The sequence below is a fragment of the Herpailurus yagouaroundi genome, unplaced genomic scaffold (genome assembly GCF_014898765.1).
Source record: "Herpailurus yagouaroundi ecotype Mexico unplaced genomic scaffold, PumYag 29, whole genome shotgun sequence".
NCBI lineage: Eukaryota > Metazoa > Chordata > Mammalia > Carnivora > Felidae > Herpailurus > Herpailurus yagouaroundi.
The window spans coordinates 104,256,817-104,277,520 of NW_024412377.1; the positions used below are offsets into that span (position 1 = coordinate 104,256,817).

Here is a 20,704-nt window from a genome sequence, read left to right on the forward strand (position 1 = left end):
ATAACTACCTTTTCTTTGATATTTCTTATAGATCTACATGTTCCAGAACTTAAAAAAAAAATTACGTTAGTCTAAAGGCTGAAAATTCAAACATGAATTGACAATTATCTATGATTCTCTCAACTGGCTATTCCACAAAATATGGAGCTAACTGAATAGATGAAAACCCTAGCACTGCGTGGATACCAGCTTGATAAGCAACTTGGAATGGCAGATGCATTACAAGAAATGGAACATTCTACTACAGAGGAAGAAGACAAGTGATCGAATAATATGCACACAACTTGGTAAAACTCTTTACCCTAATAAAGTAATTATTCATTTGCAAATATTACCAAAAGTAAAAAAAATTTATTTTACAGAGTGGTTGGTTTTCAATACATCAATAATGTTTTAATTCCCTATTCTCATTTCAGCTTGTCTCATTTCAGTGGTTGGTTTCTCCTAAATAATTTAGTTTACATTTAAAGTGGCAATACAGCTTTTACGTAATGGATTTAAGTTATAATTAGAAACCAGTTTTATATACAGAAAATCCATAAATATAGAACTTTTATTCCTATTTTATCCTAGGGCTATGCAAAAAATTGACTAAAAATTTTTCATTTGGGTCTTTGTAATAAACATGTAAATACATTATTTACAATGGAGATATTTTATGACAGAAAGTAAACACACAGAAGTAATTTTGGTCTTCACCAGAATCCATCATTATATGTTCATTTTCGAAGATGATGTGACACATGTTCAAATTTTAAAATTCTCATTATACACGTAATTCAAGTAATTATTTTACTTGTACAATTAATGCTTCATTCTGTATTTAAATTTCCTTTATGAAAGATTCCTTGATCCAATAGTAGGGAACTTTAGAATTTGTCTCAAATACAGCAAAATGTTTCTGTACAATTATGTGCAATTTTCTTCCTTCTGGCAATATTATAAATACCGAGCAATTTCATCTTCATTGTCCATACCCCAGAGGTAATCCTTGAGTTATCTCACATGATGTAAGTACCATCTTTGTAGTATTTCATGGACTCCATTTGTTTGGTCATAGCTAGAACATCATGAAATCCAGTACTTAGGCCAGACATATGTTGAAAGTATGCCTCTTTTTCCACTTGAATGGTTAAATTGTTTACTCCAGCATCTTTAAGTATTCCTGTAACCTGTTATAAAAACCCATACATTTTAAAGCATTTAGATTAGTGCATTTAGTACATATGTCTCAAATATCTGATAGGACATTTTTTTCATAGCCACAGATAGTCAAAGATAATCCCCGGGGCACCTGGGTGGCTCAGTCAGTTGAGTATCTGATTTCGGCTCAGGTCATGATCTCACAGCTCGTGAGTCTGAGCCCTACATCAGGCTCTGTGATGACAGCTCAGAGTCTGGAGCCTGCTTCATTATTCTGTCTCTGTCTCTCTCTCTGCCCCTCCCCTGCCCATGCTCTCTCTCAAATATAAATAAACATAAAAAAAAAAAAAAGATAATCCTCAAAGTAATGTTTATCATTTACTTGGTAAAATGTTAAATATAATCTTTTAGAAGACCTGTAAATTACTGACCTGACATTCCAATTTGAAAAGAAAAACAGCTTTTGTTTCCAATTTGGTATGTTTAGAAAAGGGATATTAAAACTATTTTGAGGGGCGCCTGGGTGGCACAGTCGGTTAAGCGTCCGACTTCAGCCAGGTCACGATCTCGCGGTCCGTGAGTTCGAGCCCCGCGTCAGGCTCTGGGCTGATGGCTCAGAGCCTGGAGCCTGTCTCAGATTCTGTGTCTCCCTCTCTCTCTGCCCCTCCCCCGTTCATGCTCTGTCTCTCTCTGTCCCAAAAATAAATAAACGTTGAAAAAAAAAAACAAAAACTATTTTGATTCTTACCTCCAACCATAGCATATACCTTGCCAACTTTATTGTGATTATTATTAATCTAGAGCTATATTTATAATAATTAATTTCTAGATAACCTATTGGGAACCAAGGTGGATCACAAGTGATATTTTAACATTACCTTAAGCTTGTGCTCTAAATACTGAAACTTAATTTTTACCATTTTTGGGCAGAAAACAAATCTAGATGTAAAAAATAAGGTATATTATCTTTAGACAGCCAAAAGATTGATGTTTTTGAACAGTCAAATGATTACTGAACTGTGTAATTTATGATGTGTGCAAATTTATGCATGAATTAACTCAACTGAAATTACTTTAAAAAGAAAAGCTGATCACCTGCTGTACTATTCTTTGCTCCAGCACATCGGATGCCACCTGTATATGAACTGTTCCTGCCACAACACTGGCTGAATGACGCCAAAAATGAGGGTCTCGGTATGATATTAATCCTTCAATTTTCTGTATCTGTAAGATAAAAAAAGAGGTGATATAAATGGACATAAAGCCTAATTTACTTAACACAAAGCAATCTTTTTGGTCCAGGAACCAGATGATTAAGTGTCTGACTCTCGATTTCAGCTCACGTCATGATCTCAAGGTTCGTGGGATCGATCCCCACATCAGGCTCTGTGCTGACAAGTGTGGAGCCTGCTTGGGATCCTCTCTCTCCCTCTCTTAAGAAGAAAAAAAAAGATAATAAGGAGAGCAAGGAAGTGAGAAAGGAAAGGGACAACTCGCTTGAAGTAAAATATTTCCAACAGAGTGATGCCGAGGAAGACAGCATCATTCATGGGAAGTGAATGATTATTCACTTCCCATCATTCATGGGAAGTGAATAATAGTTGCACACCCATTTTCACTTCTTGAAGAGGTACTTTACCGATGCTAAACTTTGGGATACATTCAATGGACTAAATGGTTTCCTCATGTTGATACATACATTCACATATTATTTAGTATAGAAACATGTTCAAAAGATATCCTTTATGCTTAGTAATGGAGAACTGGTTAAAAACAGACAACACATATAATGTAATAGGACACTGTCATCAAAAATGTATTAAAGGCATTTATCAATATGACATAATTAAATGGGGAAAAATTTACAAAGTAGCACAAAATAGTTTTTTGCCATGTTCAAAATACCTAAAATATAGAAAAACAATTTTTAAAAGTGCTTCTTTCCAGGGGCACCTGGCTGGCTCAGTTGGTAGAGCATGCAACTCTTTTCTTTTTAAATGTTATTTTATTTTATTTTTAGAGAGAGTGAGAGACAGAGCGTGAACAGGGGAGGGACAGAGAGAGGAGACACACAATCAGAAGCAGGCTCCAGGCTCCGACCTGTCAGCACAGAGCCTGACGTGGGGCTCGAACTCACAAACTGTGAGATCATGATCTGAGCCGAAGTTGGACACTTAACCACCTGAGCCACCCAGGTGCCCCCTTTTTTTTTTTTAAATATATTTTTTTAATTTACTTAGAGAGAGACAGAGACAGCACAAATGGGGAGGGGCAGAGAGAGAGAGAGAGAGAGAGAGAGAGAGAGAGAGAGAGAACCCAAGCAGGCTCTGTGCTGTCAGCTTAGAATCTGATGTGGGGCTTGAACTCCTGAAACGTGAGATCATGACCTGAGCTGAAACCAAGAGTTGGACGTTTAACCAACTGTGCCACCCAGGCACCCCTAGACCATGCAACTCTTGATCATGAGTTTGAGCTCCACATTGGTGGCAGAGATTACTAAAATAAAATTAAAATAAAATAAAATAAAATAAAATAAAATAAAATAAAATAAAATATAAAGAGGTTTCTTTCTAGGTGGTAGAATTATATGTGATTTTGTGTGTGTGTGCTTTTCTGTATTTTGAAGTTTTCCTTTTCCCATAATGGACATACATTATTTTGAAATAAAACTTTTTTTCACTTTTAGAATAATGTAATCACTAATAACAAGAAGGTGAGGGTACTAATTTTATTTATGAAAACAGTGGGTTAAGATGCTATTCCTTTAATATTCAAGATGCCAACTTTTCATCAGCAGATCCTGATTTAATGTGATATGGCAAGGGTGCCTGGTTGGCTCAGTTGGTAGAGCATGTGGCTCTTATCTTGAGTGAGTTTGAGCCCCACAATGGGTAAGGCCTCCTTTAAAAGAAAATATGATATGGCAAACCACAAGCTGAAAAAAATTTCTTTTGTATTTGTTTTTTCTGTGAATTGCTGATTTATATTCTAGTCCATTTTCTTACAAGACTTTCTTTTTTAAACAAATTTGTTTTATAAAAATATTTTTTTTATTTTTAACAGAGAGAGAGAGAGAATGAGAATGAGAGGGGTAAGGGCAGAGAGAGGGAGATACAGAATCTGAAGCAGGCTCTAGGCTCTGAGCTGTCAGCACAGAACCTGATATGGAGCTCAAACTCACGAACTGTGAGATCATGACCTGAGCTGAAGCTGGAGCTCAACCCACTGAGCCACCCAGGCGCCTCAAGACTCTCTTGATTTTTTTTTTTTAATTTTTAATTTTTTAGTGTTTATTTATTTTTTGAGAGACACAGAATGTGAGTAGGGGAGGGGCAGAGAGAGAGGGAGTCATAGAATCTGAAGCAGGCTCCAGGCTCCAAGCTGAATGTAGGACTTGAACCCATAAGCTGTGAGATCATGACCTGAGCTGAAGTCAGCTACCCAACCAACTGAGGCACCCAGGCGCCCCAAGACTCTCTTAATTTAAAAAATTATGCACAGTAAGTCTCTGGTTGCTTATATGTGCTGCAAATATTTTTCTCTTGTCTGCCTTCTGTATTTCTTATTTGTTAATGGAGTCTTTTGCCAATCAACAATTTTTAACTGCTCCAATCTATAGATTTTTTTCTGTCCTTTTTTGGCTTCTGGTTTTAATTCGAACTTATTAAAAAGGCTTTCTCTACCTCTGTAGCCCTGAAAGTATTCTTCTATTTTATTTTAGTACCTTCATTATTTTTTATCTTTTACATATCCAGTACATTGGAAATACATTTTGATATTTGGTGGTAAAGAGATACAGCTTTTTATATTCCACTAAGTAGAAATATTAATTAGGTCCACCCTTTCTCCCCACTGATCTAAAATGCCAAGCTTTGCTACGTACTGAATTCCATAAATTCCTGAGTCTGTTTCTGGACCACCAATTAAAAAAAAATTGATTTATGTGTTTACTGTTGTGCAAAAACAAAACTATTATTTGTGTTGGATAATTCCGTAACTTTATAATCACCAAACAGCATCCTATTAGTTAATTCTGTAATTTATGGGTTTTTTTTGTTATTCTCAAGCATTAACTCTTCCAAATAAGCTTCCAAGTAATACTGGATAACAAAATAAAACAAACAAACAAAAGGAAAAAAACCCAAAAATCCCAAGGAAAGGCAACTGCACTGAGATTTAAATACAAGAAATGCAACATCTTTACAATACTGTTTCCCATCCAAGAAAAATGTCTCCATTTATTCAGTACTTATTTTTATGTCCTTTAAATAAGACTGTATTTTCTTCATTCATATTTTTCACATTCCTAGTTGGGTCAACTTACTCAATTTCAAATGCTATTTTAAAAGGAAAAAATAGGGGCACCAGGGTGGCTCAGTCGGTGTTCATTTTCAGCTCAGGTCATGATCTCACCATTTGTGAGTTTGAGCCCCGCATTGGGCTCTCTGCTGTCAGGGCAGACCCCACTTCGAATCCTCTCTTTCCCTCTCTCTGCCCCTCCACCTGTTTGCATGCGTGCACATGCTCTCTCTCAAAAATAAAACAAAACATTAAAAAATAACAATAAAAGGAAAAAATATAGTAAAGAAATTACACACGGTACCTTTTCTAAAGCAACATGTAGTTCTTTTTCACATTCTGGTGGCAATCTCAAAAGTAGAACCTGACAGGCATCTTTAATCAGTGGAACAACACTGAGAAATATTAATACGGCAATAAAAAGAGAACAGAGGGGATCAGCAATGAACCATCCAAACTGCTCTATAAGAACTGTGGATACGATCACACCAATACTGCCAAGCGTGTCTGCCAAAACATGTAGAAATACACCTGCAAGTAAAACACATGAAAACATTAAAAATTAAAGCACATCTAATTTAGTTCTTTTATCCATTTTATAAACAATACTGGGTATCTACTATGCACCAGAAATTCTGCTAGGGGATGGTACTTAAAAAAAAAAACCAACCAAAAACAAGGTCACTGCTCTCAAACAATTCACAGACCAGTGGTAAAGGGAAAATGTAGGCAACGGTAACAGAGAGTGTTAAGTTTTATGATGGTGTGGTTTTCCTAGAAATCACACATGAGCCAAGTTTTGACATTATGCAAATTACTTCTATTAAACCATCAGAATATATAATTTAACACAGTAAGTGATAAAAATTCCCCCATGTATATTTATAATACAATAAAAATTTCCTGGTTCTTTTGTAGTGAAAGTTCATAATGACACACTCAGTGTTCCCGTTCCAAATAATATTTATGCAAATGTCACAGGAAAAGGACTCTATAATAATCTGTTTAAAAATTGACATTTATGAACCAATGTGAGCATTTTCTACAACAGATGACTTTATTTATTTTTTAACCACGGATTGTTTTACAAAAATAAAGCTGTACCAGAAGCCTAATACTTAATACAAGTAAGACAGTGTCAATTCAGAACACAACTGAAAGGTAGGACAATATTTGGCAAGGACTCACCCCTCATGTTAGCATTCATGCCTCTGCCTGCAGATCCGTGGCTGTGACCATGTCCGTGGTCACTGTGTCCATGCATATGGTGGGAATGGCTGTGATCAGATGAATGACAGCTTCCCTGAGAAGCTCCATGGTTATGGTTATGGGCATGGCTAAAGGCACAGATACCAATAAGGTTTACTATCAGCCCTCCAACTGAGACTGGCTAGTAAAAGGAGAAAAGAAAACCTTCAATTTGTAGTTAAAAAAATAAATTTGTTACTTAAAAGTTACTACAGATCTAAATGTTCTTCTGTTTATGGTTTTAAAAGTATTTATGGTAAAACCTCACAAAGTTCAATAAGGAAATTCAGAAATTTTATTTACTTATTAATGTAGTTTTGTTTGGAAATCCAAAATTTTTAAAAATCAGATTTTTGAGTATTTTAGAAGAAACATTTTTAACTTCCCAAAACCAAAGTTTTGGCAAGTAGAAGGATTTGGACTTGCTTTAAGCAAGTGATTAAGAATAATATGCACCTGGTTCATGGTTTATGAATAAATAATTATGCTAAAGTTTTGTTTTGTTTATTTAAATAGAGTTTGAAAGTACTGCTTAAGTATACACTGTAGTTGAAATATCATTTATATTACTAGGTAAATTTCAGTTTGTAAGGCAATGATTATAATTTACTAACTAGTAGATTCCAAATACATACAGTCTTATTGTGTCTTAAATACAGTAAAATTTGCCAAAGTAAAAAAAAAAAGTATAATGGAAAAGCAAAGATATAAATGGCATTGTCTGGATTTAATAATGCCACAACAACATCCTAAAGGATACATAAAGTTACTTATCCTTGATTATCCTTACAAAATGATTTTGGGTAATAGTTAAGGGTGTTATTTAATTTATGTACGTCTACAATTTCTCCTTCAGAGAAATTCATTTGATTTATAAAAAGAATATATAAAAATAACGGGTACAGATAATTCTAATCAATTTCCAAAGGATGTAAGAGAAGAGATTTACTTTAGTAATCATATATGGAAACTATGTATTTCTTATTGTGGTTCATTTGTTTGTCAGACTTTAAAATTTTAGTTAGCTTTATGAGCTTGAAGATGGTTACTGAACTTTGAATTAAATCAAATACTGCATAAAGAGATCCCCATCAGCTCAACTACTTGTCCTCTAATGATAAATACTTCATTTGTATAGATTTCACCAGAAAAAAAAAAACAACATAGAAAGTATAATCCCCCATATAATTCTAACCCTGAGTTAGTCACTAAGAGAATAGTGTACACTCTATGCATGTACTAAAATACATACATCAATCCCCTTTTAAACCAATAATAGCATCATGTTATAATACTGCTTTGGAAAATTTTTTTTAACTTAGTACAGCTTACAAATATTTTTCATGCCTGTATATACAGATGTGCCTCATTCTTCTTACTGGGCACCTAGTTTTCTATAAACAACATCTTTATTTAATTAGTCTTTTTATTGATTTTTTTTTGCCATAATGAACAATGGCACAATGAATCATGCACCTTTACACACCTGTGCAAGTATTTCTGTAATAAATATTAAAGGTTAAAGGATGTGAGCATTTAAAATTCAAAATATATTTCCAAACTGTAATCCAAAGCATTTTACTAACATATACTTCCACCAACCAGATTCATAACTACAAACCAGGTGCTAGAATTTAACACTTAATAATAAACCATTCAGGTCCCCAAGATACTTCACTTACATCTTTAATTGTGGAAGAATGACAAAGGAGTTAACTCGATGTTGCTTAAAAAAAAAAAAAAAAAAGCAAGATACAATGCGAATAGTGAGAAAGGGAAATCTAAGAAACTGAGGAAGGAAGACAGGAGTTAAGGGAAAATCTCTCACTTGAGACAACAAGCAAAGTCTTGAGGAAGGTGGAAAGGCAGATGTGAGGGAAGGGCATGCCAGCTTCAAGAAACAGCACATATAAAGGTATGGCAATACAGGGAGAACATTAAAAATTTCTAACAGTAAATAATCTGTAAGATAAAGCCTTTAAAATGATAGTATTTTTCTGATTTGCTAACATTTTGCAAATTTCCTCAGGTATTTAAAAGCACATCTTGGGGCACCTGGGTGACTCGCAAGTGTGGAACTTTTGATTTTGGCTCAGGTCATATGTCGCGGTTTGTGAGATCAAGCCGCACGTCGGGCTCTGCTCTGACAGCCAGAGCCTGCTTGCAATTTTCTCTCTTCCTCTCTCTGCCCCTCCCCCATCCATGCTTGCTCCCTTTCAAAATAAATAAACATTAAAAAAAAAAATAAAAGCACATCTTCATACAAAAACACTGGATAAGTCAGAAAGATATCTGTTATGTATTAGAATGTCATCTAATATTCTGACTGCTAAAATATGAGAGAAAAGGATTAATTTCTAAGAGTCAGCAGTGTAAATGTAAATACAGGGTCAAGAGCTTATGTTAATTTAAATTATAAAAATAAAGTAAAACCTTCCTACATCAATAATTACAGGTAGTTAAACTTTAGCATGGAGAAAGCTAAAGGGGTTATGAGTAGAAAATCAAACAGGAAAAAAAGAGACTTACTGTTAACATGTGTGTGTCTAATTCCGGAGGATCAATTAATCTAGCCACTGACTCCATAAACACAAAAAAAGCTATTACCATTAGAAAAAGTCCATTAATAAATCCAGAGAGAATTTCTATTCGGCCATACCTAGAAATGTAAAAAATATTTTCAGAAAGGAAAATGACAAATATTTTTATTTTATTTTTATTTATTTAAATTTTTAATGTTTATTTATTTTTGAGAGAGACAGGGTGCGAGCAGGGGAGGGGCTGAGAGAGAGGGAGACACAGAATCCAAAGAAGGCTCCAGGTTCCGAGCCATCAGCACAGGGCCTGATGTGGGGCTCGAACTCACAAATGGTGAGATCATGACCTCAGCCAAAGTAGGCCGCTCAACCCACCCAGACGCCCCTACAAATATTTTTAAAGCATAAACATTATTATGTTACAAAAGAGGATATATAAGTCTAGATCTTCAATTATGTACATAATCAGTAAGACTAGAAAATTATCAAGATTTTAAACACCACACCAATGCTGAAAGAGTCTTTCTGTATATGTTTGTTAAAATTTTAAATATTTATCAAAGTCCTTCTTCAATGTTCTCTCTTATACAAGGCCTTGCCTAAATTTATTAGCAAGAAGTTACTTCTCTCTCCTTTAAGCCTTTGATGGGCTCTGTACCTCTGTCACAACACACAGATTCTGCTTTGTACCAAAATTATTTGTATCTTTGGCCCCTCTTTCAGAATATAAACAGTTGAAAAGAGCTGAATTTATCAATCTATTTAGGGTCTTATCAAAATTCATCATATAAATCAGGGATTTTAGTATTTGTTGAAATGAATTCAGTTGAAATGAATTCAGTTAATGAAAGGGCATTTCATGCATAGCCACTTCAAAGTTTGAATACTGTTTATAACAGCAAAGATGTGAATGACCATGCACATTCCATTGTCTCAAAGAAACTGTTAGGCAAAGAGCTCAAAATCTAACTAATTTTTGCTACCTCCATGTAAGATGGATTTGGCAGAGAGTATAATCTTGAGCTCACTGCCATTCAGTATCATGCTTGGTTTATTTCCTCTTAATTCAAATTAAAGAAAAAAAAGCTCTGAAAAATTATTTGTATTAAAAGTAATATAATTGTATTTTCTGGGGTGCCTGGGTGGCTCAGTGCATGGGGGGCCAACTCTTGATTTCAGCTCAGGTAATGATCTCATCAGGCTCTGTGCTAACAGCATGGAGCCTGTTTGGGATTCTCTCTCTCCCCCTCTCTCTGCCCCTCCTCCACTCACGCATGCAGGCATATTCTCTCTCCCTTTCAAAATAAATTAGAAAAAAATTTTTTTTTAATTTTATTTCCTAAGATGGAATTTGCCCTGAGAATTTTTTCATTTTGTTACATCACCTTGATGGTCAAGGTACCTACCCATAGGAGAAAATCCGAGTAGCTTTCCATCTACTCATCAGGGCTGCAAAAAGTCCCATGACCAAAGCAGAGCAGTCAAAGAGCATGTGAAATCCATCTGAGATCAGACCCAGACTATTGGTCAACACTCCATAGAATAATTCCACAAAGGTAAAAAGCTAAAATATGTTTAAAGACAAATAGGGGAGGAATGTGTTGGGAAATACTGTTTCAATACATTTATCAGAATGCAATCATGACAATTTTAACCGTTTATTACACAAACCTTACTTGATGATATAACTGCTATTTTATTTCATTTCATATAAACTGTTAAGATACTAAATCAGATAGGTTCATCTTACACATCATTTAAAAGGAGACAGTTTCATTTATATGACTGTAGAACTCAATAAACTAGGCTACAAAAATGTTAGCACTGTGGTCTGTAGTGAGATCCTGTAAGAAGTAGATAAAAATCTTTACAGGATACTATATTTACTGATTTGAAATAGTACACTAAACTGATGCAACTAAAATGCCTCAAAAGTTGCATAAGTAGTCTGAATATGATCCTTTAATCTTCCTATTACTTACAGAAAATATAGTTTTAGCCCCTGATGATCAAAATTTTGGTAATTACTAAAATTCTACCAGAAATATCAAAATTAAAAGATTAAACTTTTTAAGGTATGTCATTAATATTTAAAAATCTTACCAGATTCAAGCACAAGAAGTAAAAGATCTGCCTAGAGTCATTTTCCTCAAGAATTTGTTTTAGTGATTCCTTAATAAACCTAGGGATCGATTGGGAGCTATGCTGAAAAGCATCACCCATGAAGTTATAAAGAGGTGTTCCTTCAGGAGAATATCCAATTAGAGTGCCTTTCTGTCCTCTCTTAGAAGGAGATGATAAGATGTTGGCAGCTAAAAAAAGGAAAAAAAACCCATGAACATTATAAAAGCTTTAAAAGCTTAAGCTACCAAACCAACACCGTACCTGTCAGCACTAAATGCAAGCACTGAACAAATTCCCAAATTAAGTAAATGACTTCCACACCAGAATCCATAAGATGAAATTTCCTAAGGGGAAAAGTGCTCACACAAAATGAAGAATATAGCGCTCACTACCACTCCTCCGGACAGGACGTGTTCAGTGCTTTCCTGGTGTGCTGCTCTGTTCATAGCTCGAAGCTGGTCTGTTATTGGATGTGTCCAAAAGTTTCCAAAGAGTAAAGCACTAATAAAAATGGGAAAGGATCCATAGCGGGCACATTTGGAAACTTCCATTTTGACTGAACATACAGAATCGACATAGAAATCCAGGATCATGACAAAAAAGATAACTGTTGTGAAAGGCATAATGAGAGAAAACCAAGACTCGACTTTACTCTAGGAATTAAACAGAGAAGAAAAAAAGAAATTGTCAGTACTGCACAGGTATAAAGTTCATATCTTATGTTTTAGTTAATCTCTTTATATATAAACAAATACTGTGATTAAATATGATTCATAAAATGCCAAAATATAAGAGATATAAAATATTACTGCATTTTCCTAGTAGTCCCCAAAGTATTAACAAACAAAAGCATTATGGTTTAATAATTTTATAAATACTAAGTGATCCACAATCCTTGTGTATAAGTAACACATGGTTAAGTATTAAATTGTGTCTTTTTTTTAAAATAAATTTTTTTTTTTGGAACCGCGATGCTTTCCAAGGCACGGGCCCCTCTCTCGGGGCGAACCCATTCCAGGGCGCCCTGCCCTTCACAAAGAAAAGAGAACTCTCCCCCGGGCTCCCGCCAGCTTCTCTGGGATCGGTTGCGTTACCGCACTTAAAATAAATTTTTTAAGTGTATTTATTTTGAGAGATACAGAGAGTGCTAGCTGGGGAAGAGCAGAGAGAGAGAGAGAGAGAGAGAGAGAGAAAGAGAGAGAGAGGGAGAAGGGGAGGGAGAGGGAGAGAACCAAGCAGGCTCCACAGGGTCAGTGCAGAGCCTAAACAGGGCTTGAACCCACAAAACCCCAAGATCATGACCTGAGCGAAAATCAACAGTCAAACGCTCAACCGACCGAGCCACCCAGGCACCGTGTCTTTTTTTTTTTTTTTTAATGTTTATTTATTTTATTTTGAGAGAGAGAGAGAGAGAGAGCAAGCACACATGTACATACATGTGGGTGGGAGACGGGCAGAAAGAGAAAGGGACAGAAAATCCCAAGCAGGCTTCCCTTTCAGCATGGAGCCCAACATGGGGCTTGATCTCACGACCCTGGGATCAGGACCTGAGCTGATATCCTGAGTCGGATGCTTAACTGAGTCACTCCGGTACCTCCTAAATTATGTCTTTAACTGATTCCTTTGAGCTACAGGAATGGGAGGTGTATATATATATGTGATAGTACTTGATTTATATTTTCTATAAGCAATAAAAATTCCAAAAATTTTTCAAAAATTATGAAAAAAAGCAAACTTACAACACTTGTAAGCTCGAAGTGAAATAAAATACAATGTACTGAAATGAACTAAAATTTATAAGTAACAGCAATTCATTTTACTTATGACCAATACATTCCTGCTCTTACCTCAGTTGTCACAGAAAGAACAATGACCCATGGACATAAGAGAAGCACAGAAACAAGATGGGATAAAGCTTGAAGACGCTTGGCTCCACCAACATCTATAGAGAGTTTTCTGGATGCTGTATGAAAACCAACTTTACAACACAAAGCCAGTACTAGCAATAATACTCCACCCTATAAATAAAATGACATAAGTTTGATTAGAAACACACGGTTCACTCAATCCTTCAATACATAGTATTGGAAGAAATGGAACTATTATGTTTTTTCCATATCCTAAATTACCGAACTACTTAAATGTCAGGCAGTACTGTAAATTACTGATAACTTACTTTAATGCACTTTTAAAGTTACAGTTGTGGTAATTTTTCAAAATCTCTTGATTATGTTAGGAACAAAGAAAAGAACATACCTTGTGATCTGCCACACCTAAGAAGGCAATGGCTGTGTAAAGCATGTGAGTTAGAGCGCTGTCATGATGTCCTTCAGCTAAGTGAGTTGCAGTAAAGGAAGAAAAACCCCAAATATTAACTCTTTGAATTCTGAGGTCCTCCTAAAATTTTAGCTACATTATTTTGGGTTGACTAGAGACTAGTTTGGGAACCCCAAACCTGACTACCTGCAACAATATATTGCCCTTAAAAACAAAACAATTAAATATTTAATTTTGGGACATAATTTATAAATTGGAATGGCTTGTATTTTTGTTGTCTCCAAAACAATTATAATAGTGCTTGAGATACAGTTGTTAAATTTCAGGAGTTAACCTTCAAAAGTATATGCATGCATACTATGAGTAGGGCAAAGGGATAAGGCCAAGGAACATTTTGGACCATTCCTACCAAGGAATTAAGGTTGCTCTTTCAGAACAAGAGGTTGAATCAATCCTAAATCTATTTCTAAATCACTGACCACGTAAGCCTCAGTAAAGCAGCAAGTAGAAAGGGTTGGTGGGGCGGAGACATATCACAAGCAATGTGGAGTTTTGCAGTCATGCCACCCTCTTTCAGTCTAAGAAAGTAAATTGTTGTTTTTTTTTTTTTAATTAAATTTTTTTTTTCAACGTTTATTTATTTTTTTTGGGACAGAGAGAGACAGAGCATGAACGGGGGAGGGGCAGAGAGAGAGGGAGACACAGAATCGGAAACAGGCTCCAGGCTCTGAGCCATCAGCCCAGAGCCTGACGTGGGGCTCGAACTCACGGACCGCGAGATCATGACCTGGCTGAAGTCGGACGCTTAACCGACTGCGCCACCCAGGCGCCCCAAGTAAATTGTTGTTTAAGTAACAGGCTCTAGAACAGTATCAGTAACCAGAAGAATTAAAACTGGTGTTCCAAGTTCTGCTAAGTGGAGCGGGCAAAGGGGTATGGACAGGCAGGAACAAGGCATGTCTGTTTGTAGAGGAAAAGGGGTATACTTATTTGACTGGAAAGTTGGGGTTATAGAAGAGTAGAAGCTGAACTGGAAATAACAGTTTAGAGCAAGAGAGTGATTACCAGGTTAAGGAATTTCAACTTCTTCTTTTCGGCAAGAAGATGCCAAAGATTTTTCATTAAATTTCAAAAAAAAGTTTATATTTAATAATTGCAACTGACTTCTAAATCAAGTATTTGAATTGTTAAATTTGTTACAAGGGAGCCAACAGATTGATTTTGTTGACTGGCAAATCCTTTTTTTTTGTTTTGTTTTAAGCACCAGGACATTCTAAAATATTCTTTCACTGTCTCTGTAGAATATATTGATTAGGACGCCATAAAATATTTAATTTAGAATAAATTTACTCATTATTTGAATACCTACATTAACTCATGGAAGTTTCATTCATGACTGATCAGTTTAATTCAATCCTCCTTGTCCCATTCTGCCAGTTTCCTATTTTCAAGACTATATAATTCCAATCTATTGCAAAAGGATACGGTGTTCAGCCATTTTAGCCATGAGATCATCATTGTCGAAAAGCAACAGGCAGATCACAGCAATAATGAAAAAAGCAGCCCCTCTTGTCTGAAAATGAAGAAAATATTACTTAGGATGACTATTTTAAGAGTTGATTTTTAAGACCATGACTATACAAATACTAAAGAAATTGTTTTCAAATAAATATGTGAAGAAAAAATAACATCTGACATTAAAGCCCTTCTACTATATAACATAAATAAGCAGTATTAACAGATAAAAAAAGCAAAGAGCTATAACAAATTCTGCAGAATAGTTTAAGGGCATTTAACGCACATAATAATGATGACTTCAACTGTCTCCTTGTTCATAGGACTAGGCATGTTACCATGCACAAACCATTTATGTTTGCAGAATTAATATCCCTAAATGTTATTTTGCTTCGGGTTGAAAAGCTCAAGAAGCTACAGAATTATTAGCATGAACTTACTTTATTCTACAACATGCAAGTGATAGACAGTTAATTTACAGTTAATTATTGATAATAATATCAATATTCTAGTTATGACTCTTCTATGGAAACAGAACTAAGAGGGCACATTAAGAAAATTGGCAGTCATTTCTCATATCCAGTAAAGGTGCAGAGCATTTAAAAGCTGATAAATTTTTAAATTTTATATTCTCATTCCAGGGAAAGGATTTTGATGAAAAAAAAAATCATAGGAGGAACATACTGCCTAGTTTATGCAAATACTTCAGAATTTTGGGTATAAAAGCCATCCAAATACATTATTATACATCCAAATGCATTATTATACATTCTGTATTTATAAATTTATAGGTGTACTACCATACACCTTCATTAAATAAAAGTTAAAATTTTAAGTGAGAGTCCTATTCATTAATGTGATCACCACTATACTTGATAAATTCTCTTAGAGTGGTGGATATTTGGACAAAAGTCAGTACACATAAACCACACAATATCAACAATACCCAGCTATGGAGAATGTAATTTAATCTTTTGTCAAAGACAGCAAATGAAATTTTGTAGTGCTTCAGTCACAGCTAAGAAAAAAACCCTGCTGGTGGATAGATGCCCAGATTTGTAACACACTAATGAGAAAATATATATGATTTATACTCTCATTTCTGAGTCTAACTGCAACAAATTTTTTGTTTTTAAGTCATTTTTATTTCTTTCTTAAAAAACATTTAGTGTGTGTGTGTGTGTGTGTGTGTGTGTGTGTGTGTGTGTGTGTGAAAGAGAGTGAGAGTGAGAGAGAGAATCTCAAGCTGGCTCCATGTTGTCAGTGCAGAACCTGACGTGGGGCTCAACCTCACATCATAAGACTGAGATCATGATGGGAGCTGAAATCAATAGTCAGATGCTCAACTGACTGAGGCATCCAGGTGCCCCTAAAGTCAGTTGTATTTCTTTTGTGAGTTGTCTTTCCCCGCCCTTGGATCATTTTTACTGAGAATCTTAAGCATTTTTCTTAACTTACTTGAGTGATTTATATTTTAAAAGAAATGTAAAACTTTTACTTGTGGTAATTTTTGTTGTTATTGTTAGTTTGTTGTCTGCACAATGACTTCTGTTACATAGAAGGTTATAATCATAATGAAATCAAATTTACTGAGTTTTCCCATTGTGATTTTTTCCCACTGCTTTTATGCTCAGAAGGTTTTCTCCTCATAATTTATTTTATTTTACATATATTTATTTTATATATTATACATGTTTATATTATTCTGTATGTTATATATTTATGTTATTTAATACATTTTACATATTTTAATTCTACATTTATTTTATTATATATTTGTGTCCACAAAACTCTTCAATCCACTTGACATTTTTTTATTTTTAAATATTTATTTATTTAAAATAATGAGAGAGAGAGAGAGAGAGAGAGAGAGAGAGAAAACCCATGAGTGGGGGAGGGGCAGAGAGAGAGAGGGAGACACAGAATCCAAAGCAGGCTCTAGGCTCTAAACTGTCAGCACAGAGCCCAACGTGGGGCTTGAACTCACAAAACTGTGAGATCATGACCTGAGCTGAAGTTGGACAATTAACCAACTGAGCCACTCAGGTGCTCCACTTGACATTTATTACGGCGTAGTATATGAATGGGATCAAAGAAAGAGTGGCATACAGGGTACGCCTGGGTGGATCAGTCAGTTAAGCAACTAACTCTTGATTTCAGCTCAGGTCATGATCTCATGGTTTGTGAATTCGAGCCCCTTGTTGGGCTCTGTACTGATGGCACAGAGCCTGCTTGGGATTCTCTCTCTGCCCCTCTATCTCTACCCCTCTCCTGCTCACGCTCTCTTTCTCTCAAAATAAAATAAACATTGAAAGAAAAAAAATACTGGCATATGCTTTAATATTAATGATCCTATTTGAAATCTATGGGCTGGGTAGTCTCTCTGCTCTCCTTGGCATATTACTTTGTTCACTTAATTTTATTCATGTGCCTCCAATACTCAGCTTGAAACAGCTCCTTTTAGAACACGGACTACTACACCTTATTTATCTTTATTTCTCCTTTTCCCTGTAACTGGGACAATGTACCATGCACAGAAAGCATTCAATTTGGTAAAACAGAAATACTGTAGTTTTAAGAATTTGGAATTGCAGATTTATGACTCATTTACCAAAGAAGGATAATTCTTAAGTTATTTAAGATAAAGAAGGCTTCTGGGGTACCTTCAGTAGGTTAAATGTCTGACTCTCGATTTAAGGGTCATGAGACTGAGCCCTGAGTAGGTTTCTGCACTGAGTGTATAGCCTACTTAAGATTCTCTTCCAAGCCTTCTACCCTTCTCCCGCTCATGTGTGCACTCTCAAAAAAAAAAAAAGATAAATAAAGCTGCCTAGTTGGCAAAATGCTCATTAGACTTTATAAGAAGTTCTTAGGTATTTTCCAAAAATGACGAATAAGGGTTAAAAATGAGGTGTGCGAGGGGCACCTGAGTGGCTCAGGTGGTTAAGCAGCTGACTCCTGATTTTGGCTCAGGTCATGATCTCATGGTTCGTGAGACCGAGCACCGGGTTGGGCTCTGCACTGACAGTTCAGTGCCTGCTTCTCGCTCCCTCTCTCTCTCTGCCCCTCCTTTGCTCTTTTCTCTCAAAATTAATTAAAAAAAAAAAAAAAAAAGAAAGAAGAAAGAATAAGGTGGGTGACAGGCTTGGCTACAGCATGATGGAGATTTTTGTGGTGATCAAACAGTTCTGAATCTTGATAAGGTCTATGGATTATATCAATGTCAATTTCTTGGTTTCCATAGTGTGTTTGAGTTGGGTAAGAAGTTACCACTGAAACTGAGTGAAGGGTGCTCTTCGTGCTCTTTTTGCCACTTTCTGGGAACATATGATGATTTTGGAATAAAAAGTAAAAAAAGTTTGTAAGAAAAAGTTAAAATTAGCAGAAAAAGCCCCTGAATTCTTTTATTTATTTATTTTTGAGAGAGAGAAAGTGTGTGGGCAAGCATGGGGGGAGGGGCGGAAAGAGAGGAAGAGAGAGAGAGAGACTCCCAAGCAGGCTTCCAGCTGTCAGTGAGGAGACCAATGTGGGGCTCGAACTTACGAACTGTGAGATCATGATCTGAGCGAAATCAAGAGTCAGTGCTTAACCGACTGAGTCATCCAGGCGCCCCCACCCTTACATTCTTTTAAATGCTAAAAGATATTATTTAATTGCTTTAGTTAATACTTTACACGTATACTTTCAATTTTCAAGTAACTAATAAAAGAAAATTGTACCTTTGCTGGTCCTCCTCCAGAACTAGTGAACAAAACACTGAGTAGGGAGATGACAACAATATCACTGTGTTCAAATAGCAGCAAAGTCCTAGAAAAATACAAAAACATTATCATTCACATAAAATATATCTGATCTTTACCAAGAAGTATGAATTCAACAAGAGTAAGAGAAAATAAGTATTTCTTCCTGATTTCATAAAACACTGAGAAAAATAAATAGGTACAAATGCTTTAGAATTAGCTACCTTTTGGCATTATCTACCCGGTAATACTACTTGCATGATTATATCACAACAATTTCTTGTGTACGTGTGCCAGGAAACACTTAGAAGGTTGCTCATACCAGCTTTGTTTGCAGTAGCCTCAACTTAATGCTACTGGTAAGAGAAAAATATAAATTAGAGTGTATCTATTCAATGGACTATTTTACAACAGTAAAAAATGAATTAAATTATATGAATATATTAAAAAATGGTGAATACTACACTTTAAATGTGTTATAGACTGCATGTTTGCATCCCCTCTAATTTTATATGTTGAACTCAATCCCCAGTGTGAATCCCCTCATGAATGGAATTAAAGCCCTCATATAAAAGACGATAGAGCGCTCCCTTTGCCCCTTCTGCCATGTGAGGTTATAGAGAAACCAGGAAGCAGTGCCTCACCAGACAGTGAATCTGCCTCACCTTGATCTGAGACTTGCCAGTTTCCAGAACTGTGAGAAGTAAATTTGTGCTGTTTAAAAGCTACCCAGTCTTTGGTATTTTTGTTATAGCAGCCCAAATGGACTGAGAAAAAAGGAATGAATCTTAAGGTATGTGAATCTTATATTTAAAAATTGCCATAAAAATGAACTATATATATATAACATGCATCAAGATGGGCAAGTCTCAAACATAAATTTAAATGCAAAAAAGTACACTGTAGAACATACACGCAAAATCATCTATGTACATAAAGTAAAAAACTTGTAAACATTAAAAAAAAAACCACAATTAAACATTAAAAAAAAAAAGACTTAGGTACATATTTGAAAAAACTATAAAGGAAACCAAGAAAATGAAAAACAAAACTTAAGATGCTGACTACACCCAAGGGTAGGGGGAGATGGGGATACAGTCAGTAGGGAAACACCAGCATTCAAAGGCATTGGTAAGATAGGTATTTTTTTTTTTTTAAGTTTATTTCAAGACAGAGAGAAAGCAGACAAGGGCAGAGAGAGGGGGAGACAGAAAATATCAAGCAGGCTTTGAACTATCAGCACAGAGCCTGATGTAGGGCTTGAACTTACAAACCATGAGATCATGACCTGAGCTGAAATCAAGGGTCAGACGCTTAACCGACTGAGCCACCCAGGATCCCCATATAGATACATGTGTTATATACACATATACAGATATATATATATATATATATTTTTTTTTTTTTTTTTTTGAGAGAGAGAATGCACAAGTGAGCATGCGGTATAGGGGAGGGGCAGCAGGAGGGAGAGAGAGAATCTTATGCAGGCTCAACACTGAGGAGCCCCATGTGGGGCTTGATCCCACAACTGTGAGATCATGACCTGAGTCAAAATCAAGAGTCACTACCCTTAACTGACTGAACCAACCAGGTGCCCCCAAGTATTGGTAAGATTTTATTTGGGGGACTGGATGTTGGATACGAAAATGTTCACTATTATTAAACCTATTTCCTCTCTTATCTGTGTGAAATATTTTAAAAACTTGAAAAACTATCACCAGCAAAAACAGGGCTTATAGGATCTAAATAGTAAGATTTTCAGCTGCTCTTTTAACACATTTTCATTTTTTCTCTTTACTCAAAAATCTGTAATACAGAACA

General features: G+C 35.5%; 1 protein-coding gene across 1 annotated transcript in view; it reads right to left on the minus strand.

Moving 5' to 3' along the window:
- Positions 1-331: 331 nt before the first annotated feature.
- The window catches only part of SLC30A5 (solute carrier family 30 member 5), a 35,581-nt gene continuing 15,208 nt past the window's right edge, over positions 332-20,704 (minus strand). Inside the window, exons 5-16 of the mRNA XM_040451597.1 lie at positions 18,863-18,950; positions 15,114-15,201; positions 13,608-13,684; positions 13,199-13,369; positions 11,716-12,004; positions 11,331-11,539; positions 10,634-10,791; positions 9,220-9,349; positions 6,631-6,832; positions 5,747-5,973; positions 2,239-2,367; positions 332-1,172 (exon numbers count right to left, since the gene is read on the minus strand). Of these exons, the coding sequence (XP_040307531.1) occupies positions 1,002-1,172; positions 2,239-2,367; positions 5,747-5,973; positions 6,631-6,832; positions 9,220-9,349; positions 10,634-10,791; positions 11,331-11,539; positions 11,716-12,004; positions 13,199-13,369; positions 13,608-13,684; positions 15,114-15,201; positions 18,863-18,950 (1,939 nt within the window). The 3' untranslated portion in view covers positions 332-1,001. The remainder of the gene's footprint in view (positions 1,173-2,238; positions 2,368-5,746; positions 5,974-6,630; positions 6,833-9,219; positions 9,350-10,633; positions 10,792-11,330; positions 11,540-11,715; positions 12,005-13,198; positions 13,370-13,607; positions 13,685-15,113; positions 15,202-18,862; positions 18,951-20,704) is intronic.